Source organism: Sus scrofa, chromosome 2, assembly GCF_054392235.1.
Source record: "Sus scrofa isolate SSC_HxYL_T2T_F1_AM1 chromosome 2, Sscrofa_HxYL_maternal_Yorkshire_Landrace_v2.0, whole genome shotgun sequence".
NCBI classification, from domain to species: domain Eukaryota; kingdom Metazoa; phylum Chordata; class Mammalia; order Artiodactyla; family Suidae; genus Sus; species Sus scrofa.
In genome coordinates this window covers 153,595,334-153,615,944 of record NC_139384.1, presented here as the reverse complement: position 1 = coordinate 153,615,944, position 20,611 = coordinate 153,595,334, and the positions used below count along the sequence as shown (strand labels likewise).

General features: G+C 55.1%; 1 protein-coding gene across 2 annotated transcripts in view; it reads left to right on the top strand.

Annotated features, from left to right (window-relative positions):
* Positions 1-19,116, top strand: part of DIAPH1 (diaphanous related formin 1) — a 111,720-nt gene extending 92,604 nt beyond the window's left edge. Inside the window, exons 18-28 of one of the 2 annotated variants that reach the window (XM_085009006.1) lie at positions 3,426-3,524; positions 7,427-7,521; positions 8,017-8,118; positions 8,363-8,602; positions 8,685-8,814; positions 9,489-9,614; positions 10,443-10,606; positions 10,715-10,850; positions 12,651-12,737; positions 18,751-18,917; positions 18,979-19,116. In XM_085009006.1, coding sequence (XP_084865132.1) covers positions 3,426-3,524; positions 7,427-7,521; positions 8,017-8,118; positions 8,363-8,602; positions 8,685-8,814; positions 9,489-9,614; positions 10,443-10,606; positions 10,715-10,850; positions 12,651-12,737; positions 18,751-18,896 — 1,325 coding nt within the window. In that variant the 3' untranslated portion in view covers positions 18,897-18,917; positions 18,979-19,116. 2 annotated transcript variants of the gene reach the window in all.
* Positions 19,117-20,611: the final 1,495 nt, after the last annotated feature.

Sequence of the window (20,611 nt, the reverse complement as noted above, 5' to 3'; positions counted from 1 at the left end):
TGCACCTCAGTAGCAAGCATCAGAGAACTCTGAAGAGATGAGGCTTTATTGTCACAGGTCCTGACACAGAATGATGCCTCAGGCCACACGCTGAGGTCCCGGGAGGAGAGATGGGGGAGGGGGGGAGAGCGCAGATCAGCTCTGGGCTTCTGCCTTTATTGGGGTTGAGATGAGGTGCCTAGGGCTTCATAGGCTCACTCTGCATTGGTGAATTGAAAACATAAAGCGCGGGAATCACCAAGCACACCAAAGAAAACGGGGACAGGGGCACTCAAGCGCTGTCATGTCGGTCACCCAGGGTTTTCTGAAAGGGCACCTTCAGGGATGGTGGCCTGGTTCTTTATCTAGTTACATAGCTGGTAATATGTTTACTCAAGATGGATGTCTTTGAAATGGATGCCTCAGCAATTAAGAGCTTAATACGGGCACTTACACTCAAAAATAAAGGGCGTTCTCGTTATGGCGCAGCGGAAACGAATCCGACTAGTAGCCATGAGGTTGCAGGTTCCGTCCCTGGCCTCTCTCAGTGGGTCAGGGATCGGGCATTGCTGTGAGCTGTAGTGTAGGTCCCAGGTGCAGCTTGGATCCCATGTGGCTGTGGCTGTGGCTGTGGTGTAGGCCAGCAGCTGTAGCTCTGATTTGATCCCTAGCCTGGGAATTTCCATACGCTGTGGGTGTGGCCCTAAAAAGCAAAAAAATAAATAAATATATAAATAAATAAAAAAGAATTGTCGGGTATTTACACTACAGCCAATCTCTGTTAATTGGTGTATTTAGACTATATATATTAAAAGTAATTATCGATATGTTAGGGCTTTAAGTCTACCATTGTGTTTTCTGTATGTTTCTCCTTTTCTCTCTCTCTTTTTTTTACTTTCCTGTGGGATTTTTGGATATTTTTTATTACATTTCGATTCATGTATGATACCTGAGTATATCACTTTATACAGTTTGTGTAAGTGTTGCTCTGGGTGTTACATTATACTTAACCATCTCCAGTCCAACAACGCCAGTGTTTTATCAGTTCGCGTGAAGTGTAGACACTTTATTCCATTTAGGTCCCTTTATCTTCCCCAATTTTTAAATATAATTGTATTTGCTCCACGTGGGGCTGCTCCGTCTGGTGAGACCAAGTTCCTCTGCGTGTTTTTATCTGTTAGCTTTCCTGAGCTCTTCATTGGGAATTCATCCTTACTTTTAGCAGTTGTCCTGAAGTGACATTTCCACCCCTTTCTTTCTTGGATCTATACCTTTTATTTATTTTTCTTATTACCAAACAAAAAGTTGAGTCTGATTTTTGTTTTTCAGCATCAGCACTTTTTTTTTTTTTTTTTTTTATCTTTTCACTCGGCCTGTATAAAACAAGAGATTTGCTTGCATTTTGCTTCTTGGCTTCCGGATGTTGTGATACCAGCTGGCTGTTTTAAGCCTGAGAACCCATGTGTTCATTTTGTTGAACGTGGTCTCTCAGCCCCTCTGACTTGAGCTCGTCGCCTCACCCCATCGCTCCAGCCATGCTGAGCTCTTGGCTTTTCCTTTGCACACCAGGCCTGCTTCTCTCTCGGGCCTTTGTGTGGGTTGTTCCCTCTGCCCGAATCACCTTGCTTTCTCACCCCGAGGGTCTCTACGCCTCCCCTGACCACCCTGCTGAAGGTGCCACCTGCCCCCTCAGCAGATGCGCCGTTCTCTTCCTTCCTGGGTTTTCTTTGCATTTGCCACCATCTCACTCCTCTCTCATCCTTGTGCTGCTCTGTTTCTCTTTATTAGAATATGAGTTCCGTGAAGGCAGGCGTTCATCTCTGTTTTGCTTGCCGTTTTATTCCTGGTGCCCAGAACAGAGCCTGGTACCTAGAGATCCTCAGTGAGTTCTTATTTAAATAACTGTTCTTCATCCGTTTAGCATTTTTCTTCTTCAGGTTGGATCAGACCAACGGATTTTTTTAAAAATAATTCTTGTACCTTTTGCCGTATGACGTTGTTTGTTTGCTTTTTTTTCTTATTTATATTAGGTAATATACTTTTAATATGGTTTACAATTCAAACAGTATAAAAAGGTTTGGGTGGAATGGTATTCCCCTCACTTCCATAGTTGGGTCCCCCTTTCCTCTCCTCAGAAGCAACAACTTTGTCACTTTCTTGATGTTCCGTATGGAGATATTCCCAGAAGGCTTTCTAAAAAGTTGACAAAATATGTTCTGTTGTTGGTCCAGCACAGTTCCCGTGTCCCCTTCTATCTCCTGCCCAGTCCGTCTCAGTAGGCAGTGGCAGCCAGCTCTGAATGAAGGTACTGTCGGGCCAGCTGCCGAGGGAGTGATACGTGAAGCGGCATTGGGCCCCTGCTCTTGAAGTTCAGGATCTCAGTGGGGTGGGAATGCATCCACACTTGAAAAGTCGCATGCTGTTGAAAAATGTCAAGATGCTATGTATGTCCTGAACAGGAGTTATTGGTTGTTGAGTGAAGTCTAAGTAACAAATACCATGAAAATTAGTTCGTCAAAGCAGAGAGTGGCTCCAGTTACGAGGGGAGAATCCACTGGCTTTGGAGAATCCGAGATGAGTGAAGAAGGAAAGGAGTAGGTAGGCCTCAGTGTGGGCACCGGTGAGATGGAGGAAGCCTTACGAGTCTCTCCTCTACGAGTCCCTAGCTCGTAGAGGAGAGGCTGTGTATACTTTTGACAAAGTTGGTGAGAGGGCTTGCTATGCAGAGTGTCCAATTCAGGGGGGATTTGGAGATGGTAGGCATTTGGGGAGATGGAGAAAATGTTGGGAGGGAGCTCATGATCAAGATGGAGCCGGAGGAGTTCCCTGGTGGCCTGGCAGTTAAGGATCCTGCCTTGTCACTGATGTGGCTCAGGTTCCATCCCTGGCCCAGGAACTTCCACAGGCTGTGGGTGGGACCCCCCAAAAAAGATGGAGCTTGAAAGAAAAGTCATGTTAAGCACAAAATGATAGCACAGAGGAAGACTCTAGTACAGTGACTGCCAAACTATAGCCCTCAGGCTGGCCGCCTGCTTTTGAAAATAAAGTTTTATTGGAACATAACCAGTTCCTTTCTGTATTACCTATGACTGCTTTCATGCTGCAGTGGCAGAGGTGAGCAGTTGAGACAGAACACCTGGTCTTCAAAGCCTAAGATACTGACTCTGTGGGCCTTTATACAAAGTTTGCTGCTCCCGAGATAGGCTGTGGATGGGACGGTATTACTGATAACTGTTGAAGAAGTGAAAACGATGTATTATTAGAGCTGGAAGGGGACGTGGTTAAGAGAAGGTTGGGGGTAACAGAGGAGGTGCGCCCTGGAGGAGTTTAACAGGGAGGCCGTGAGTGATAGGGAGGAAGAGGGCCTCTCTAGGCTGGGGCGTAGTTCATTTAGGCGCACATGTGGCTTGTCCTTAATGTTACTTTTCTCATCTTTCCCTCGGTAGCCAAGAAGGATCAGGAAGGTGGAGAAGAAAAGAAATCTGTGCAAAAGAAAAAAGTGAAAGAGTTAAAGGTGCTGGATTCAAAGACGGCCCAGAATCTCTGTGAGTAACTCTGTGATCCCAGCAATTTGAAATGCCAAGGTGTCTTCTAAGAGCTTAACTCTGATGGATCCAGGGTCCCTTGATAAAAAATTTTCATTTGTTGGGTTTTTGCTGTTTGCCAGAGTGCCAGTAGCTATTGCATCATGAATTTCTGGGAGTCCCTATTGTGGCTCATTGGGTTAAGAACCCCACATACTGTCCATGAGGAAGGAATGCAGATTTGATCCCCGGCCTTGCTTAGTGGGCCAAAGACCCAGCGTTGCTGCTGCAGCTGCAGCTCCACTTCAGTCCCTACCCCAGGAACTTCCTATGCCGCAGGTGCAGCCGTAGAAAGAGAGAAAGGAAAATGAATTTCTGATACCTTGTCTGACCACTTCAGTAGCACCACAAGATAGTGAGCATTGGGAGTTCTGTGGTGGCTCGGTGGGTTAAGCATCTGGCATTGTCACTGCTGGGCACTTCTATATGCCATGGATGCAGAAAAAAAAAATATATTATCTAATCTTAGAGCAAGGAAATGAAGGCTAATAAGACCTTTAGAATTTGCCTAGTCATACAGTGGGTAAGAGACAGGCCTGGGAGTTGAACTGCGGCTTTTCGTATTTCAGAGCCCTTACTGTTCCTTTGCCTCCATGGGAAGTCTGACACAAGGGTTCCAGCCGCTGCACATTTTATCCTTTCTTACTTTCTTTTCAGTATTTCCTTTAAATGCAGGCGCTGGCGTGACTTGGGTTAAATGTAAAGTAACTTTGTGGTTTAGAATAAAGAATGTAAATCCTGTGCTTCTCAGAGTCAAATCAGTAACGTCACAGAGTCTGTTCGGAACTTGCTGCCTGTATTCATACCTGCACTTGGATTGGTGGCATCTCTCAGCTCAGAAACTCCTTTGCAGTGTTGATCTATGTAGTGTGTAATGATCAGGATGACGCTTCCTTTTTCTCTTTATTCCAGCTGTTGCTCTCCCTACTTTGAGCTGAATCATAAAGATTTAAATACTTGGTCAGGAAATGTTTGGGGGTCTGCCAGATTTCAGACTCGATTAGGCACATATAGGTATGTGTTCCAGAGATGAAAGGGTAGATATTCCATAAAACCCACTCACTATCCAGCAGCATGGCCATTGTCCCCATTTTGCCAAAGGAGAAAACTAAAGTTCAGATGTGGTCACTTGGAATTCCTGCTGTGCCACAGCAGGTTCAGGATCTGGAGTCTTTGCTGTGGTGTGGGTTTGATCCCCAGCTCGGTGCAGTGGTTTAAGGATCCGGTGTTGCCACAGCTGTGGCATAGGTTGCAGCTGTAGCTCAGGTTTGATCCCTGGCCCAGGGGATCAAAAATAAAAATAAAAACAGATGTTGTGAACTTGGCCAGGGTCACACAAGTCATAAGTAGACATACCCGCGGGTTAAGTCAGTGATATAATGAGAACAGTAAGTCTTCGTGTTATTCTGGACTATACGGTCTTAGATCACCCACAGCAAATAGTACGAAGCAGGTGTCTGTCTGTGAGTCCTGTTATGGAAACTGCGGTGACGCGATAGAGTGACTGGCACTTAGCGAGCGAGAGCGGAAATGAAGGCGATGTCTCTTGGGTTACCATCACTCCGTAGAGAGAGGTGTTGTTTATTGGAATAGGAAAATCCAGCAGGAGCAGATTCTCTGTTTTGTGGGAGAAGTGGTGGACATGAGCGAGGGGGCAGGTTGGTAGAAATAATTGATTTAATTTTAAGAATTTTAGGTTTCTGTGGGCCTCCTCCAGCAGGGTGGCTGCTCTAGGCATTTGGGTGTAGAACTCAGGAGGAAGCCTGGCTGGAGATAGGCATCCAGGGGATGGGAGCATGTCCGTCAGCGTCGAAGGCATGAATTGGCTTTGGGGGCCATTAATATTCAGGGGGACAGGTGATTAAGAAGGGGAGACCTCAAAGGAGGCTGGAAAGGAACAGCGAGAACAATAGTCTGTATGGTGCTGAGAAGTGGGAGTGCAGTCTCAGCAGGAGAGGACAGATATTTTTTTGGATCTGGCATTAGGAAGGTCAGTGGCCTAGGCAAGAGTAATTTCACTATAGCATAGGGATTAAGACAGAAGCTCTGGAACCCATTTGTATTTAAGGCCTGGCTCCAGGAGTTCGCGTCATGGCGCAGCAGAAATGAATCTGACCAGAAACCAAGAGGTTGCTGGTTCGATCTCTGGCCTTGCTCCGTGGGTTACGGATCCGGCGTTGTCGTGACCGTGGTGCAGGTTGCAGACGAGGCTTGGATCTGACGTCGGCTGGCAGCTGTAACTCCAATTAGACCCCTAGCCTGGAAACCTCCCTATGCCACAGGTGCGGCCCTAAAAAGCAAATCCTGGCTGCAACCCTTGCTAGCAGTGTGACCTTGGAAGGGTAGCTTAACATCTTTAAGTATGAGTTTCCTTTTCTATCAAATGCAGCTAATAATACAAACTTAAACAGATACTGTCAATAGGGTTAAATGAGACCGTGTGTGTAGATGTGTGCAAGATACTAGGTCATACCTGGGATATACGCTCAGCAAGTGATTGTCGTCTTTTCACTCACTTGTGGGGACAGAGGATTAGTGAGAATTATGGGAGTGAGAACAGACTGCTTACAGGATGTTACAGAGTGAAGCAAGGAAGGAGGTTGGTAATTCGGAGGTGAGTCAGGGAGGATTTTTGACGATAAGAGAGACTTGTGTGCAGAGACCCTCAGTATCTGTGGAGAACTGGCTCTGGGACCTCCTGCGGTACCAGAATCCTCGGATGCTCAAGTCCTTTGTGTGAGGAGGGCTGACCATATGCACTGAAGCAAAGGGTCCATAGGGCCGCCTGTTCCATTGAAATCTGAGAAGGGGATGAGTACACGGATGGAGTTGCTCACAGAAGTGGTGGCACCGGTGTTCTTCTAAATGTTCCCACAGTAGTCAAGCTTTTCTAGTCTGCTCCCAACTGAGAGGCCCCAGCGCTTAGTTTGTAAGTGGAATAAGAGAAAGTTTAGCAAGTAATTTGACCAGTGGCTTCAGTTTTTCTCGGTAAAAAGAAGGAAGATGTTTTTGGCACAAATGGGGAGGTGTTGGGACAGTTGGGAGAACGGGGATATTCTGTACGAAGGAGCTGCCCGGAGAGCAGGAGAGCGTGCAGCAGGGACACAGGGGCAGCAGCAAGGCCCTGGTCATCAGTGGTGCCACCAGATGCGTAGACTCTGACCCGCCGAGTTTCGCTAGCACCGCCCATCCTTCCAGTTTAAGCGGAGAGAAGGGAGGTGGCTGGGTTGCCAGGGACTGGACGGAGAGGCAAACGGGAGACGAGGAGTCACAGTAACAACAGAGCAGGAGTGACATGACAGACTACAGGGCAGAGAAGGGACAGGCGAACTGAGGCAGGCACTCGGAGAAAATGGGTGTGAGAGGGCGAGCGCGCATGCGCTCTGATGAGCTTGAAGAGGCCGTTTAGGGATTGACCGACGAGAGGGATGGAAGGATAGGACGTGTCTGTCAGGGAACGGGATGGGGCAGTTTGAGAATCAGCGCATTTCCCGGCCGTGGCAGCTTTGAGGATGGCGTGGCGGGGTCAGGAACTAGAGTGGGGCCGGGGACCGTCTCTGATGTGCGCAGACCGGGAGATCCGAGCCTCCCCGTGAGCACAGGCAAGGCGTCCCCGAGTCTGTACTCGGGGGGGCTTCAGCCGTGTGGCTGATGGCTGACATGAATGTGGGGGTTCAGGGGGGAGATGGGGAGGTGGGAACCCTGAACCTTGGGCTCTTAACTGTACAGGCAGGGAGGCGCTGGTCGGGGTTCCGGGCCGTGGAAAGAGCACTGCTGGGAACACTGGCCAGCCTGGCTTTGCAGGAGGGGCTGGAAGGGGGAGGAGGCTGCGAGGAACCTGTCTGTCTTCCTTTCCCTGGCAGCAATCTTTCTGGGTTCCTTCCGCATGCCTTATCAAGAGATTAAGAACGTCATCCTGGAGGTGAACGAGGCTGTTCTCACTGAGTCTATGATCCAGGTACGGAGCAGGGTTATCCTGGAGCCGGCTCTTGGCATCGCTGGACACTCCCTTCGCCTCCTCTCTGCTCACACCATGAGGATTCTTTAAGCATCCTTGACTTAAGGAATGCTAGCTCTGGAAATGCCCGTTGTGACTCAGCGGGTTAAGAACCTGACTAGTACCCGTGGGGACTTGGGTTCAATCCGTGGCCTCTCTCTGTGGGTTAAGAACCCGGCATTGCTGGCAGCCACGGCTCCCATTCAGCCCCTAGCCTGTGGACTTCCGTAGGCTGCACTGCAGCCTTAAAAAAAAGAAGGCTCGCTTTGGGTGAGCTTCCATCTCTCTGATGATCAGGTTACTTTTTAAAGGTCCTGCCCTCTCCCTAGGGGCCTCCCCCCTTCCCTCCCCTAGCCCGCGTTTTCCTCTCAGGGTCCTTGGGCAGGTGAGGGGCTCACAGAGCTCAGGTCGGCAGCTCATGCGCCTCTCGCTGAGCCAGTTCCTTCTCTCCTGCAGAACCTCATCAAGCAGATGCCAGAGCCAGAGCAGTTAAAAATGCTTTCCGAACTCAAGGATGAATACGACGATCTGGCCGAGTCCGAGCAGTTCGGCGTGGTGGTGAGTGAGGCCTGTCGCCCAGGCTCTTCTCTGACCCCTCCTCCCTCCCCGACGGCAGCCTGGGTGCCTGTTCCTGGCCCCGTGTCTGTTTTGAACCCATCTGTCTGTCTGTCTGTCTCTCCCCGCTCTGGAACTCGGCTCCTGGACTCCCCCGGCTGGAGCCCAGCAGACCGAAGCCCGCCTCCTCCTCTTCCTTCCCGCTGTCTCTCTTGGCTGTTAGTAACGGAGCTGCTTGTCCCCCCAGATGGGTGCTGTGCCCCGCCTGCGGCCGCGCCTCAACGCCATCCTCTTCAGGCTGCAGTTCGGTGAGCAGGTGGAGAACATCAAGCCGGAGATCGTGTCCGTGACGGCCGCGTGCGAGGAGACGCGCAAGAGCGAGAGCTTCGCCAGCCTCCTGGAGCTCACCCTGCTGGTGGGCAACTACATGAACGCCGGCTCCAGGAACGCCGGGGCCTTCGGCTTCAGCATCAGCTTCCTCTGCAAGGTGAGCCGGGGTTCGCGCCGACCAGCCCCGGGAAGGCGGTGGCCCCGCTGTCGGGACTCACGCTTCTCCTCCTGCCCCCAAGCTCCGGGACACCAAGTCCACGGATCAGAAGATGACGCTGTTGCACTTCTTGGCCGAGCTGTGTGAGAATGACCACCCCGACGTCCTCAGGTTTCCGGAGGAGCTGGCCCACGTGGAGAAAGCCAGCCGAGGTGGGCAGCCGGGGCGAGGCTAGAAGCGGGTGCCAGGCCCCGGCAAGCTCCGCACGAGGTAGAGGAAGAAGACAGAGGCTAGCTTTCCGACCGTCTCCAGTCCAGGCAGTCGTGAGCGGGAGGGCTAAGGCTCAGGCGGAAGAGAGGCCCCCGGGTCCAGAGGCGTTCTTTCCCTTCCAAGGGGGACCCCGCACACCAGCAAACGCCTGGGAGAGAGGCAGCGGGTAGCAGTTTATTCAGCGGGTGCCAACTAGATGAACCAAAGCCAGGCCTCTCGGTCCTGGAAGTAGGCAACGAGAACGCGGCCTTCAGCAGAAACGGGACCGGGTGTCTGCCCTCGCTCTAAATTTTTACGTGTGTCCCCTTCCTCCCAAACCTCGTTCTCTAAAATAAATGAGACCAAGATCCCAGGCGATTTCTTCGATTCTTGTTAAATTAAATGAAAGCTCTCTTCTCCAGCTAGTCCTGTACAGCTTGTGGAGGCTGGAGGTTTAATCATCAAGTAATTAATAGTTTCACTGGAAAGATGTGCGGAACAATTAGCGAGTACATGAGAGAATTAAAATAATTGAGCACCAGCTGCTGTGTAGACCGGAGCTGTGCCCTGCAGGACAGAATGGGGCCTGAAACTGGAGGGAGTGAGCTTTTCCTGTCTGTCTCCCTGTCGCCTCTAGTTTCTGCTGAAAACTTGCAGAAGAACCTGGACCAGATGAAGAAACAGATTGCCGATGTGGAACGTGACATTCAGAATTTCCCAGCTGCCACAGACGAGAAAGACAAGTTTGTGGAGAAAATGACCATATCCTTTCTTGAAAGGAGTTGCCCCTCGGAAGGAATTTCCCAGGGGGACATCAGGGTGGAGGTGATAGACAGTTTTTCCCTCTTTAAACATTTTTTTTCCATTAAATACATAGTTCTTGGAGTTCCCGGCATGGCTCAGGGGAAACGAATCTGACTAACATCCCTGAGGACGTGGGTTTGATCCCTGGCCTCACTCAGTGGGTTAAGGATGCAGAGTTGCCATGAGCTGTGGTGTGGGTCGCAGACATGGCTCGGATCCTGCGTGGCTGTGATGTAGGCCGGCAGCTGGCTGTAGCTCTGATTCGACCCCTAGCCTGGGAACCTCCGAATGCCGAGGGTGGGGCCCTAAAAAAGCAAGACAACCATGGTTCTTGCGGGCGTTCTCATTTCTGTGGTCTGCCTGGCCAACCATGCGGATAACTTAGTCTTCCTTGAGACCTCGCCCTCCGCCCTTCCACACACACGTGTTCCTTTCTCTGTCCCTCCGCAAAAGGAACCACTGCCAGTGGACTTGTCTCTGATTTTCACCCTAATTGATTTATTTTAAATAAAAATTGCATTGTATGGCTTTAGCACAGACTATGTCTTAGCCCTTTTTCCATAGCCATATATGCAAAACAGTCTCTTTTTAACCTGCCCCCTCCTATTCTGGAGGAAAAGCACGTTTAGAGTCGACCGTCCCTCCGTTAGGGCGGTTGAGATGGCCGCTGGCTTTTGCTGGCAGAGACAGCGCGGTGTCGGGCATCCTGGTGCATATATGCCAGGGCCTGTCTGCACGGGCCAAGGGTCTGCTTCCCGGTCTTGGGCCTTTACTCCTCGGCCGCACAGCTTCGTGAAGGATGCCCAGGAGCAGTATAACAAGCTGCGGCTGATGCATTCCAACATGGAGACCCTCTACAAGGAGCTGGGCGAGTACTTCCTCTTTGACCCCAAGAAGGTGGCTGTGGAGGAATTCTTCATGGATCTGCACAACTTTAAGAATATGTTCGTGGTAAGCAGGACGCTTCTGCCTTTGCCCTGGGCCCGGGTCGGAGGGGGTGGGTGTGCACGCGTGTGAGTCGAGTGCCTACGTGCCCACGTGTTCATTTTCTCGCCACAGCAAGCAGTCAAGGAGAACCAGAAGCGGCGGGAGACGGAGGAAAAGATGCGACGAGCCAAACTAGCCAAGGAGAAGGCGGAGAAGGAGCGGCTGGAGAAGCAGCAGAAGAGAGAGCAGCTCATAGACATGAATGCTGGTGAGACGCGAAGGCGGAGGGCCGCTGGCTTGAGGCGGGCACATCTGGAAGGCTTCTCTGTCTGAATCGAGAGGCCAGAGGACAGCTCATGTCTGAGCTCAGCTCCTGCCACGTGATCGTCGGCAGCCTTCTCCCTCCCCAGTCCTGACGCTGGACTTGAACCCCAGCTTCAGGACATGCACCTCCTGGGCTGGTTCCTGCATGATGTCTCCTCTCCCCAGTGATCCAGTATTGCTCTGACTGGTAGTCTGTGCTCCTGCCTGGCCAGCAGTCCCCCGGTCTGGTTTTCATGCCTTCTATTCCAGCTTTGGTCCTTGTCCCCAGACTGTTTTCCTGGGCCTGCTTCTGTCTTTAATAGTGGCCTGCCTTCCCTTCCTGCTTATTTCACTAAGTCTTGTGTCTCCAGGACCTGATCAGCACAGTTGTACACACCTCTGTCAGATGCTAAACCGACTGAACTTCTGGCTTGGGGGCAGGGAAGCTGGCCCCTCTCTTTTCTTGAGCAGAATCTCCCTTGCACTCTCAGAGGCATGTCTTTGTTGAAACATATGGCCTCAATTACTGGCCCTCTGTTTCCTGTTGCTGCTTCTTTCCTGCTGCAGACTCCCTGCCCCCCTCGGGCTGCTCCCTGTGGGCAGCGGAAATCCAGCATCCACTGCACGCAGCCCTGAGCTGATGCCACCCTCCTCGAGCCTGAGGGGCTACAACCCACTTAAGTCAAGAGCTTCTCAGGGCTGCGGGGTCGGGCGGGAAGCAGAGCGTTCTGCTGAGCACAGAGGCAAGGGCGGCTCTCACCCTCTCACCCCAGGGTCTGGGGCGGCTTGTGGTGTGTGGTCAGGGACCTGAGCAGCACAACAGCCTGCCTTTCTGTCTTTTCTTTATCCTTTTCTGGGAAGCAGTTCCCCCGCCCTTACTCCGGTTGTAAATGAGCCAGAAGAGCCCCCGCCGGTTAGCCTTCCTTTCCTCCGTCTCTCCAGACTTGTAGGGTTTGTTCTGTTATTGTCTCAGATGTAACAGGGAAAGGTGGAGTCCAGCTGACATGTGGGACAAAGCCTGCACATAGTCACGGGGCGGGCAGTACCGGGGACCCGGCCCTGGTCCTTGTCCCCAGGCCAAACCCATGAGATTGGAATGTAGGTCAGCTGCACTGGTGACGTTCAGCCAGCAGGGGGCGCTGGGAGCAGTGAGCCCCGCTCCAGGCTGGCAGCCTAGCCTGCTCCTGGGGATTTCACAGTTTCGGATTTCACCACCCTGAGCTGTTGCCATGGAAACGGAGCCAGGCTGGAATAAGGATTCAGCATTAACTCTTTGTATTCCAGCCAGACACTCTTCTTAGATGAGCGCTGACTTGGGGAAAATGCAGCTGCTGGGGGCAGTGCTTAAGACTGGAACCAGGCTTTCCAGGAGAGGTTTATGTAAATTAGAGTGAAACATTTCAGGAGAAAGACTGACCTGGTTCCTTATCAGTTTCCTTAAGCCGGTCTCTGTTGCTGTCCATCTGAGAGTTGGGCAGTTCTGCCATTCTCCTGGCTGGTCCTGATGCGGATGGGGGGCGGGGGTACTGCAGCAAGACAAGCCAAGGTTGGCAGTGGTTGGGAGCCGGTAAAACTGTCTTAAGCATTTTCAAACAGACACAAGTAAACCTGGGCTGTGGGGCTTGAAGTCAAGCCCTCTACTGCCCTGAGCCCCCAGACACTGAGGGCGGGGGAGCCACGCAGTGGCCTCCCTGCAGTTTGGGGGGGCTCAACACACGAAGGCTCCTGGGCAAAGAGCTTACCTCCCTGTCCTTGTTCGTGACAGAGGGTGATGAGACGGGTGTGATGGACAGTCTTCTGGAAGCCCTGCAGTCAGGCGCGGCGTTCCGGCGGAAGAGAGGACCTCGCCAGGGTGAGTGAGCGCGGGGAGCCCAGCCTGGCCTCTGTGCTCCCGGTCTGCGTGTCGGGGCCGAAGAGCAGGTGATGATGTTCCGAGGGCCTAGAAGCTTCTCTACAGGGGTCTCTGTTTCTAGAGTGGATTTTCTCGTCCCGTTCCAGCGAGGTTAGGAAGTACTGACCGGGAGAACTAGGGCCTGAGGACTGACTATAGATAGTACATTGGATTATTCTTGTTCTTCTTCCTGCCATTCTAGAAACAGAAACACAGTTAATAAGCCAACCGTGACGCGGGCCGCAGAGGTTTGCGTCGGCCCTGGCAGATAGGAGCAAAAGCTGACGCAGATTCCAGTCGGTACCTTGGGAGATGTAGGAACTGCGGAGAAAATGAGTCAAGAGTCCTTACTGACTCTCACCTTCCCAAGCGAAAGTGATGGAGAGAGAACACGGCAGCGTAGAAAGCGGCCAAGCAAAGGCCTGGCCGAGGAGGCAGGGGAGCAGCTCCACGGCGGACCAGGCCACGTCTGAGAGCCGCCTGCTCCGGGGCGCTCTGCTGCTACTGCTCTCGCCCCCGCTTACTCTCCTGCGCCGGAGAGGATGGAAGTGGATTGTGTTGAGCTAGAGCCTCTACAAGGAAGGATGGGGCTAGGAGGGCAGATGATCCAGGCCTTCTTATGGGGAAGGGTCAGGGGATAAGCTGCCTTTGAGCAAAGTACACTGTGGCCGCAAGGCTGGAGTTCCTGTTGTGGCTCAGTGGAAACGAACCCGACTAGAATCCATGAGGACGTGGGTTCAATCCCTGGCCTGGCTCAGTGGGTTAAGGATCTGGCGTAGCTATGAGCTGTGGTGTAGGGCACACACGCAGCTTGGATCTGGCATGGCTGTGGCTATGATGTAGGCCGGTGGCTACAGCTCCGATTCGACCCCTAGCCTGCGAACCTCCATATGCCAGCGGTGCAGCCCTAAAAGGAAACAAGAGAGAAGGTATGGCCGAAGCCACCCCAGCACTGTGTCTGGAGAAGGCCCTTTGGGGCTGGGCCTGCTGCCATGTTCCCCACCGCCCTGGGTGATAGGAGCTTCCCTTCAAGCCTGTGGTACCGGGGAGTCATGCAGTGAGCCTTGGCCTGTGCTTAGCTGTTCACAGAGCCATAGCTGTGGGGCCGCTGGTACCTGTCACGGCCTAGAAAGGTACCTTCGGCGCAAGGTCCAGGGTGTAGAGCACACACGCTCAGCGTCCCGGGCCACAGGTGGAAGAGCACTCGGAGCGCCACAGTCAACAGCGGCCTGACTGTTGCTCCCAGCTTCCCTCCGAGGGAAGCTCCCTTCTGAGGACCCGCAGCCCATGAACGCTCCCTGGGCCAGAGCTCCAGCCCTAGCCACGGCAGCGGCAGCCACGCCAGCTCCCTAACCTGCCGCGCCACCAGGGAACTCTGGAAGTATCTTCTGTATGACTTCTGAACCTTCCCTAAACAGAAGAATCTCTGATGAGGCTTCTTGGCTATTTGCTGGCATCCTTGAATCCAGACTCTCTGCACAGGAAGAGACAGGGGCAGGAGGGACTTCAGATCCCCAGGCGGCGCATTGAGGCCCGGGACCTGGGACGTAGAGTGGGAAGCTGTCGTGTGCGTTTCCTCCGCACCATCTAAGGTCATGCGGCCTGATAGGAAGCATTTCCAGACAAACAAAAGCACACCCCGCCCCCGTCGTCCTCTGGCCTCGCGGCTGAGCGGCCCCGCGTGGGCCTCCGGTGGGGAATCCCGCCAGCTTCTTCCGGCGGAGCCGAGCCGGGATCCCAGCTGCTTCCTGGCCGCCGGCCGCCAGCCCTCTGTGGCTTCTCCCTGCTGGGTGGCCCCACTCGCCTCTTGCTCCCCAGGGGAGACCAGGAGTTACAGGCCGAGGGAGCAGGGATGTGGGTCGAATTCAGCCTTTCAGCCGAGAGGCCGCGCCTGTCAGCGTCCTGGCTCCCAGCGCAGGGAGCCCCGGAGCCTAGACGAGGCGCTGCCGAAGCAAAGGGAAGCCGAGAAGGAAGCTGCCGCCTGCATCGTGTACCTGCTCGTGCTGGGCGCTGGGGTCACTCAGCATCTGGGAGAAACCGAGGGAAGGTGTTTCTAGTTGCCCTGGCAATGCCTCCCAGACCCCCTGGGCGTCCGGGCCGAGAGCAGAGAGCCCAGGGCTGGCGGGGGGCGGAAGGCCCAAGGCCCGAGGCCAGACCCCACGGGCACTGCCCAGGCTAGCCAGCCCGGGTCTCTGGGGCAGCCCCTTCACATCGACAGAGAGCGTTGGGCTGGCAGGGCCTGCAGGGCCCTTCACGGCTTTAGCTTTGGGGGTGGGGGTTCACGGTTAGTAGGATCAAGAGGAGAAGCGAAGAGGGAGGCTGACCGCAGAAGGCCTCCCTGTGGGACTCTCCGTCCCTGGCGGCGGTGGGTTTCCTTCGGCGGCCGCCGCACTCAGCTGCTCCACCCTCGGCCTGGTTCTCTTGACTTGCTGCGGGCGGGCGGGCTCTTCTGAGCCAAAAAACCGTCCCCGAGGGCACCTGTCCCCACGTGCAGAGAGCCTGGCCTCTCCCCTCAGAGGGCAAGGAACGGTAAAAGCAAATCTGCTGGTCCCTGGAGCCCCGAGGAAGTGCCCAGGGCACAAAGCCCCGTTGTAGGAGCTGAGAGCAGAGTGACTCTCAGGGCGGGTTCATTAAAAGTGACGTGTGAACGGCTGTGGCCCGCGGGGCGGGGAGAACAAGGCCCTGAGTGTCCAGGGGAAGAAGCCCTGCGATTGTCTGACAGCTGCTATTTCGGGCTGATGATCGAGTCAGCCCGTGGGTTTAATGACTCCATTTCATCTCCATGTCTGAATCATGGCTTCTTAGATACAGGCCATCTGCTCCCGGGGATAAAAGTCAAGGAAAGAAAGAAACTTCTCTCTCTTCCTTTCTTTGCCTCTGCTGCTACTTCCCAGCTTCCTGCTCAGCTCCCCCGACACGAGGAGAAGCTTAGGGTTTGGTCCAGCTCTGGAGACCTCCAGTGATTAGCAGCTGACCCTGTGGTAGCGACCAGGACTCAGGCCCCAGATCTGCAGAGCTGGCTAACGATGCCGCCAGAACTGTAGCCACCTTTCTGAGTCCAGGTCCTGGGCCACTTCCTCTCCGCCTGCATGAGGAACAGGAGATGACATCGGCCCCTCGGTCTAGGCCCGAAAAATACTCTTTGATAGCTTCTGGCAACGAGAGCCCCAGACACGGTGAGATTGGTCCACAGAGTTTCCCAGTGACCACCGGTCTGGAGAGGAGGGTTCCTGGGCCAGTGCCATTTCCCCTCGACCTCTGTCCAAGTCGGATAGGAGTTAGACTGAGGAGAGCTGCAGGCAATCACGAGTTTTTCAGGATTGTAACGGCGCCCGGTCTGCCCTAGTTCCCTCTTCCCTAAGGAAGCTTATTAACAAGAGCGCTTCCGGTTTAGTAGCAGTAGTTCCGAGCCTGTGTTTTATGAATAGCTTCGTCCGAATCCCGAATCGTTTAGCCTTTTTCTGATGCAGCTAGCGTGAATGCCTGCTTTTTGTCTTACCTCACCCCTCCCGTCTAGGAACCTGGCCTCGGAGAGCTTGGAGCAGTGGCTCAGGATCAAGCTCTTCCCCACCGGCTGCGGGCCTCCTAGGAGTGAATAACCCGCCCAGGGCCCATACGGTCCCAAGGTGTATCTGCTGCTGTGGCTACTTTCCAGTCGTCTTAGAAAGTACCCAAGTGAGGAAGGAGCTCTGAGAGGTCATTTTCTGGCTAGTCGAGCTGTTGAGGGCAACTGTGACCCTGAAGCCAGAGTGGCAGCCACAGTTGTTCAGTTCTGTTCGCAGTTCCAACAAAAGCCTCTCTCCCCGATGCCGACCTTAGGCCGCGTCGGGTCCATCCGCAGTGCGCCTGCTTTCTAGGCTTAACGAGGAAACCTGGGGAGTTCCCTTCGTGGCTCAGCCGTTAATGAACCTGACTAGTGTCCATGAGGATGCGGGTTCGATCCCTGGCCTCACTCAGTGGGTTAAGGATCCGGCATCGCCACGAGCTGTGCTGTAGGTCGCAGACGCGGCTTGGATCTGGCGAGGCTGTGGCTGTGGTGGTGGCTACAGCTCCAATTTGACGCCTAGCCTGAGAACCTCCATGTGCCACAAGTGTGGGCCCTAAAAAGACAAAAGAGAGGTTTTGGTCTTTCCCAACTTCCCCTCATCCACTCTCCGTTCTTAGGAAGTCTGTAATGCATCAGAAGCGTTTTCGATCTAGAAGAAGGTTGAGACGGGCTTGCTTAGGTTCGGCTGGTGCCTTCTTCGAGGAGGAGACCCAAGAGAGAAGCAGCCGGAGGCCGTCCACACTCGAGCTCTGACTCTGCCCGTGTCCTGGAGACCGTAGCTCCTTCCCGGGTCAGAGTCGGATGCTACCTCACACGCACACAGTTAGAGCCTTCTCTCTGCTGCTGGTGACTGAAATCCCAGGAGCAGCCGCGCGTTCATCAAGCCCCTGCCTTTGCGGACTTGGGAGGTGGGGCGGTGGAGACGGAGGGAGGATTTCTAACCGGAGTAGACACTCGGCAGGTCTGAGGAAGGGCTCGCTGCGTGTAGGAAACCGTCCTGGTCCCCAGGGGCCCCTTGGCCTCCCAGGCCTTTCAGCCCCTGAGGCCGTCTTCCACCTTCGTGTGAAACCCCTGCCCTGCTCTGGGTCACCGTCACAGTCACAGTCACCCACAGTCACGCCTTCCCCGGGCCTCCGTTCTGCGCAGGCGGCAGGCAGGCCCTCTGTCTCGGGTCTCTGCTGCTCGAAGGTTTGGGTGGGCCCTGCTTCCCCACCCGCTTTAAATTGAGACACAAATCAGCGTGTAACATTCCCCCTTTTAAAGTGTACGGTTGTTTTTAGCATATTCACAAGATTCTGCGGCCGCCACCCCTGATTCCAGAACGTTCCCTCACCCCAAAAGAAACCCCCATACCCAGGAGCAGCCGTAGCGGTCACTCCGCATTCTGGCCTCCCCCACCCCCGGCACCCACAGCCCTGCTGGGTCGCCACGCTTCGCTCATCCCAGACACCTCGCACGACTGGAAGTGGGACGTCCGTAGCCTCGGGGTCTGGCTTCTTGCACCCAGGCGGGCAGCCCTTGGGCCCTGCAGCCTCGAGGCTGCTTGTGGGGTGGAGGCAGAGGCCGGCGGCCCAAGAGGGCCAGGTCCCAACGACCAGGCTTCTTGTGGAGGATGCTGGGCCACAAACCTGGATTCCGCGCGTGTATTTGCGGGTCCTGGGGACAGCTCCCCGCAGCTGGGACAGAAGCTCATGGGTTGGTGGCTTTTCGCTTCCCATGTGGGTGGAAGTGAGAAAGGCGGCCGAAGCTTCGCAATCTCTTCGTCCGCTGCAGGTGTCCAATGGGCCGTCCTTGACCCCGGCTCTGCCTAAGCCTGTCCCCCTTTCCCTCCCCCTCCCTCACACTCACGCACACCTTGTAGGGCCCTTGGCATTTGGTCCCTGGCAGAGGTGGGAAAGCGCCTGGCTGCCCACGGGCTGGGCAGCGGCCGGGGCAGCATCTTCCCAGGTCAGCACAGGGCTGCTGCTCCTCTTTGCGGGAGTCTCTCTGGCCGCCCGCTACAGGCCCTCCGCTTGGGACCCCCCTGCCCCAGGCTGAAGGAAAGCTCCTGGGAGCTTCCTGGCAACTGCCAAGAAAACATAGGAAAATACTGTTGACCACGCTGGCGTGTGTTTAGGTCCAGACGCCTCTGCTGAGAACAGACTCGAGGACTTGCTGGCTCTGTGCTTTACACTTGCTGATGCTCGGACCCCGTTCTGGCTGGGCCCCCTTCACACCAGGAAGGAGCAAGGCCGCTGTGCCCCTGCGCCCTCCCCTGCTGTCCCCTGCCCCCCCGCCCCCAGGACTCTGCCCCGGGTTCCTGGCTCTCCTCCCCTCCTGCAAAACAAAGGCCTCTGAGCTGGACCCGTGCGCGGCTGCCGGCCGCGTGTCTGGGAGGAATGGCGCGGCGGCCGCTGAGGACCCGCTGTCTCCTGTCTTCTCTTGCAGCCAACAAGAAGGTCGCCTGTGCAGTCACCTTGGAGGGGCTCAAGGACGACGCCCTGGCCTCCGTTCCTGCCAAGATATCCCGGAAGAGCGAGCAGGTGCCCACCATCCTGGAGGAGCCCAAGGAGCTGCTCGGCCGTGCGAGCTAAGCCAGGTCTCGGGGCCACGGCCGCTCCTGCGCGGAGCCCCGGACTGTCCCGCCCGGCAGCGCGGGCCTGAGGGTCCCGGAGCTGCTCCTCGCGGCGGCGGCCGCCCGCGTCACCCCGCCTCCACCGCTCTGCGGCCTGCCGCCCTCTGTCCCTCGCGCCCGGCCTCCGAGCGCGCCGAGGGGAGGCCCGGGGCGCGCGCCCCGGCTCTCGTCCAACCAAAGCCGGCTCCGCGTCCGCCGCCTTAAGCCCCAGTGTCGCCCCTGGTCTCCGCGCCGTCTCTCCGCCGGGGCACCTGCTTTCTCGGCGCCCGCTTTCCAGGGGGCTCCGGCCTGCGCCCGTCTCGCCAGCCCGTGCTCTGAGAGCAGCACGGGGCTGAGACGCCTTTGGGCTCGGTTCCCCCCACTGCTGTCACCCCGGCTCTGCTCCTCCCGCCCCGGGCTCCTGTCCTTCATTGCTGGCGGCCTGGCATCGGGAGCTACTTCCACGGAAGTGGGGAGTGATCCCTTCCCCCACCTTTTGGGAAAGACGTCCCCCACAGAAAAGGCCTAGGCCACTTGATCTGGGGCCTGGGCCAGAGCCCCACTGAGGGCGGGCAGGCGGTGCCAGCCCTGGCCACTGCCATGCCTCGTGCCCTGGGACCCTCTGCCCGGCCCCGGCCTCCCTCGAGCTCTGGTGCGGCTCACCTGGAAGATGGGCTGTCTCTGGCCCTTCCAGCACCTTGGCCTCTGTCTCCAGGGAAACGGGGTTGGAGCCTCCTGGCTGAGAAGTTGTTTTGCAAATGGATCTATTTTTGTATGAATTTTTTTAAGAGAAATAACTCCTCCGTCTCCCTTCCCGCTCCATGATGTGAGAGGCTTTGTTGGCGGGTTCCAGGGTCCCTGGGATTCTCCTCACAGCGTCAGGCCTGAACAAGCCCCTGGACCACCATCCACCTCGGCCCTCAAGCCTGTGGGCCCTTGAGGCCAGTGTAGACTCTCTCCCGGCATCTGACTGAGGCAGCAGGAAGTTCTCCTCGGGTTGAGTTGGACCAGGCCTAAGAGTAGTGGGAGCTCTGAGACCACAGAGTTTTTATAAATTTAATATATTTATCAAGCCAAATGTGCAAATGCTAACTGGACACCCTGGAGGAGTGGGCACAGGGCGTCCCCCACCCCCGCCCTCTTCTCAGCAGTGGGCAGGCCAAATTCTTGGCGGCCACGGCTGCAGCAAACTCAGATTCTCTGGCTCAAGGTGACATTTTGCCCTCCTGTGCGCCTTTCAGCTTCCGGCTCCCGGAGGAGAGGGCTTGGCCCTCCCATCCAGCCTTGAGAGCAGGGGCAGCTTCGGGACCTGAGGGCGCCCGCAGGGGGGCCTGGAGGCCGGGCAGCAGGGTTCTGGTGGCGAGAGCCTGTGTGTCAAGGGGCACCTCCCTGCTGACATCTGGGGCTTTGACCCTTTCTTTTTTTAATCTACTTTTGCTAAGATGCATTTAATTAAAAAAAAAGGGACAAAATGCAAACCTGTTTCCCTTGCCTCTTGGGCTTCTGGGATGTCATCACCTCCAATTTGTTGGGTTTGTTTCCAACTGTTAATAAAGCATTGAAACAACCCTACCTTCCAGTCTCCTTGGCGAATTTCTCAACTCTCTTCATTTTACGCTCATCCGGACTCCTGCACTCTTGTCCTGCCTCACGGCCCTGACTGACCTGACCCCTCAGCATCAAGTTGCCACTGGC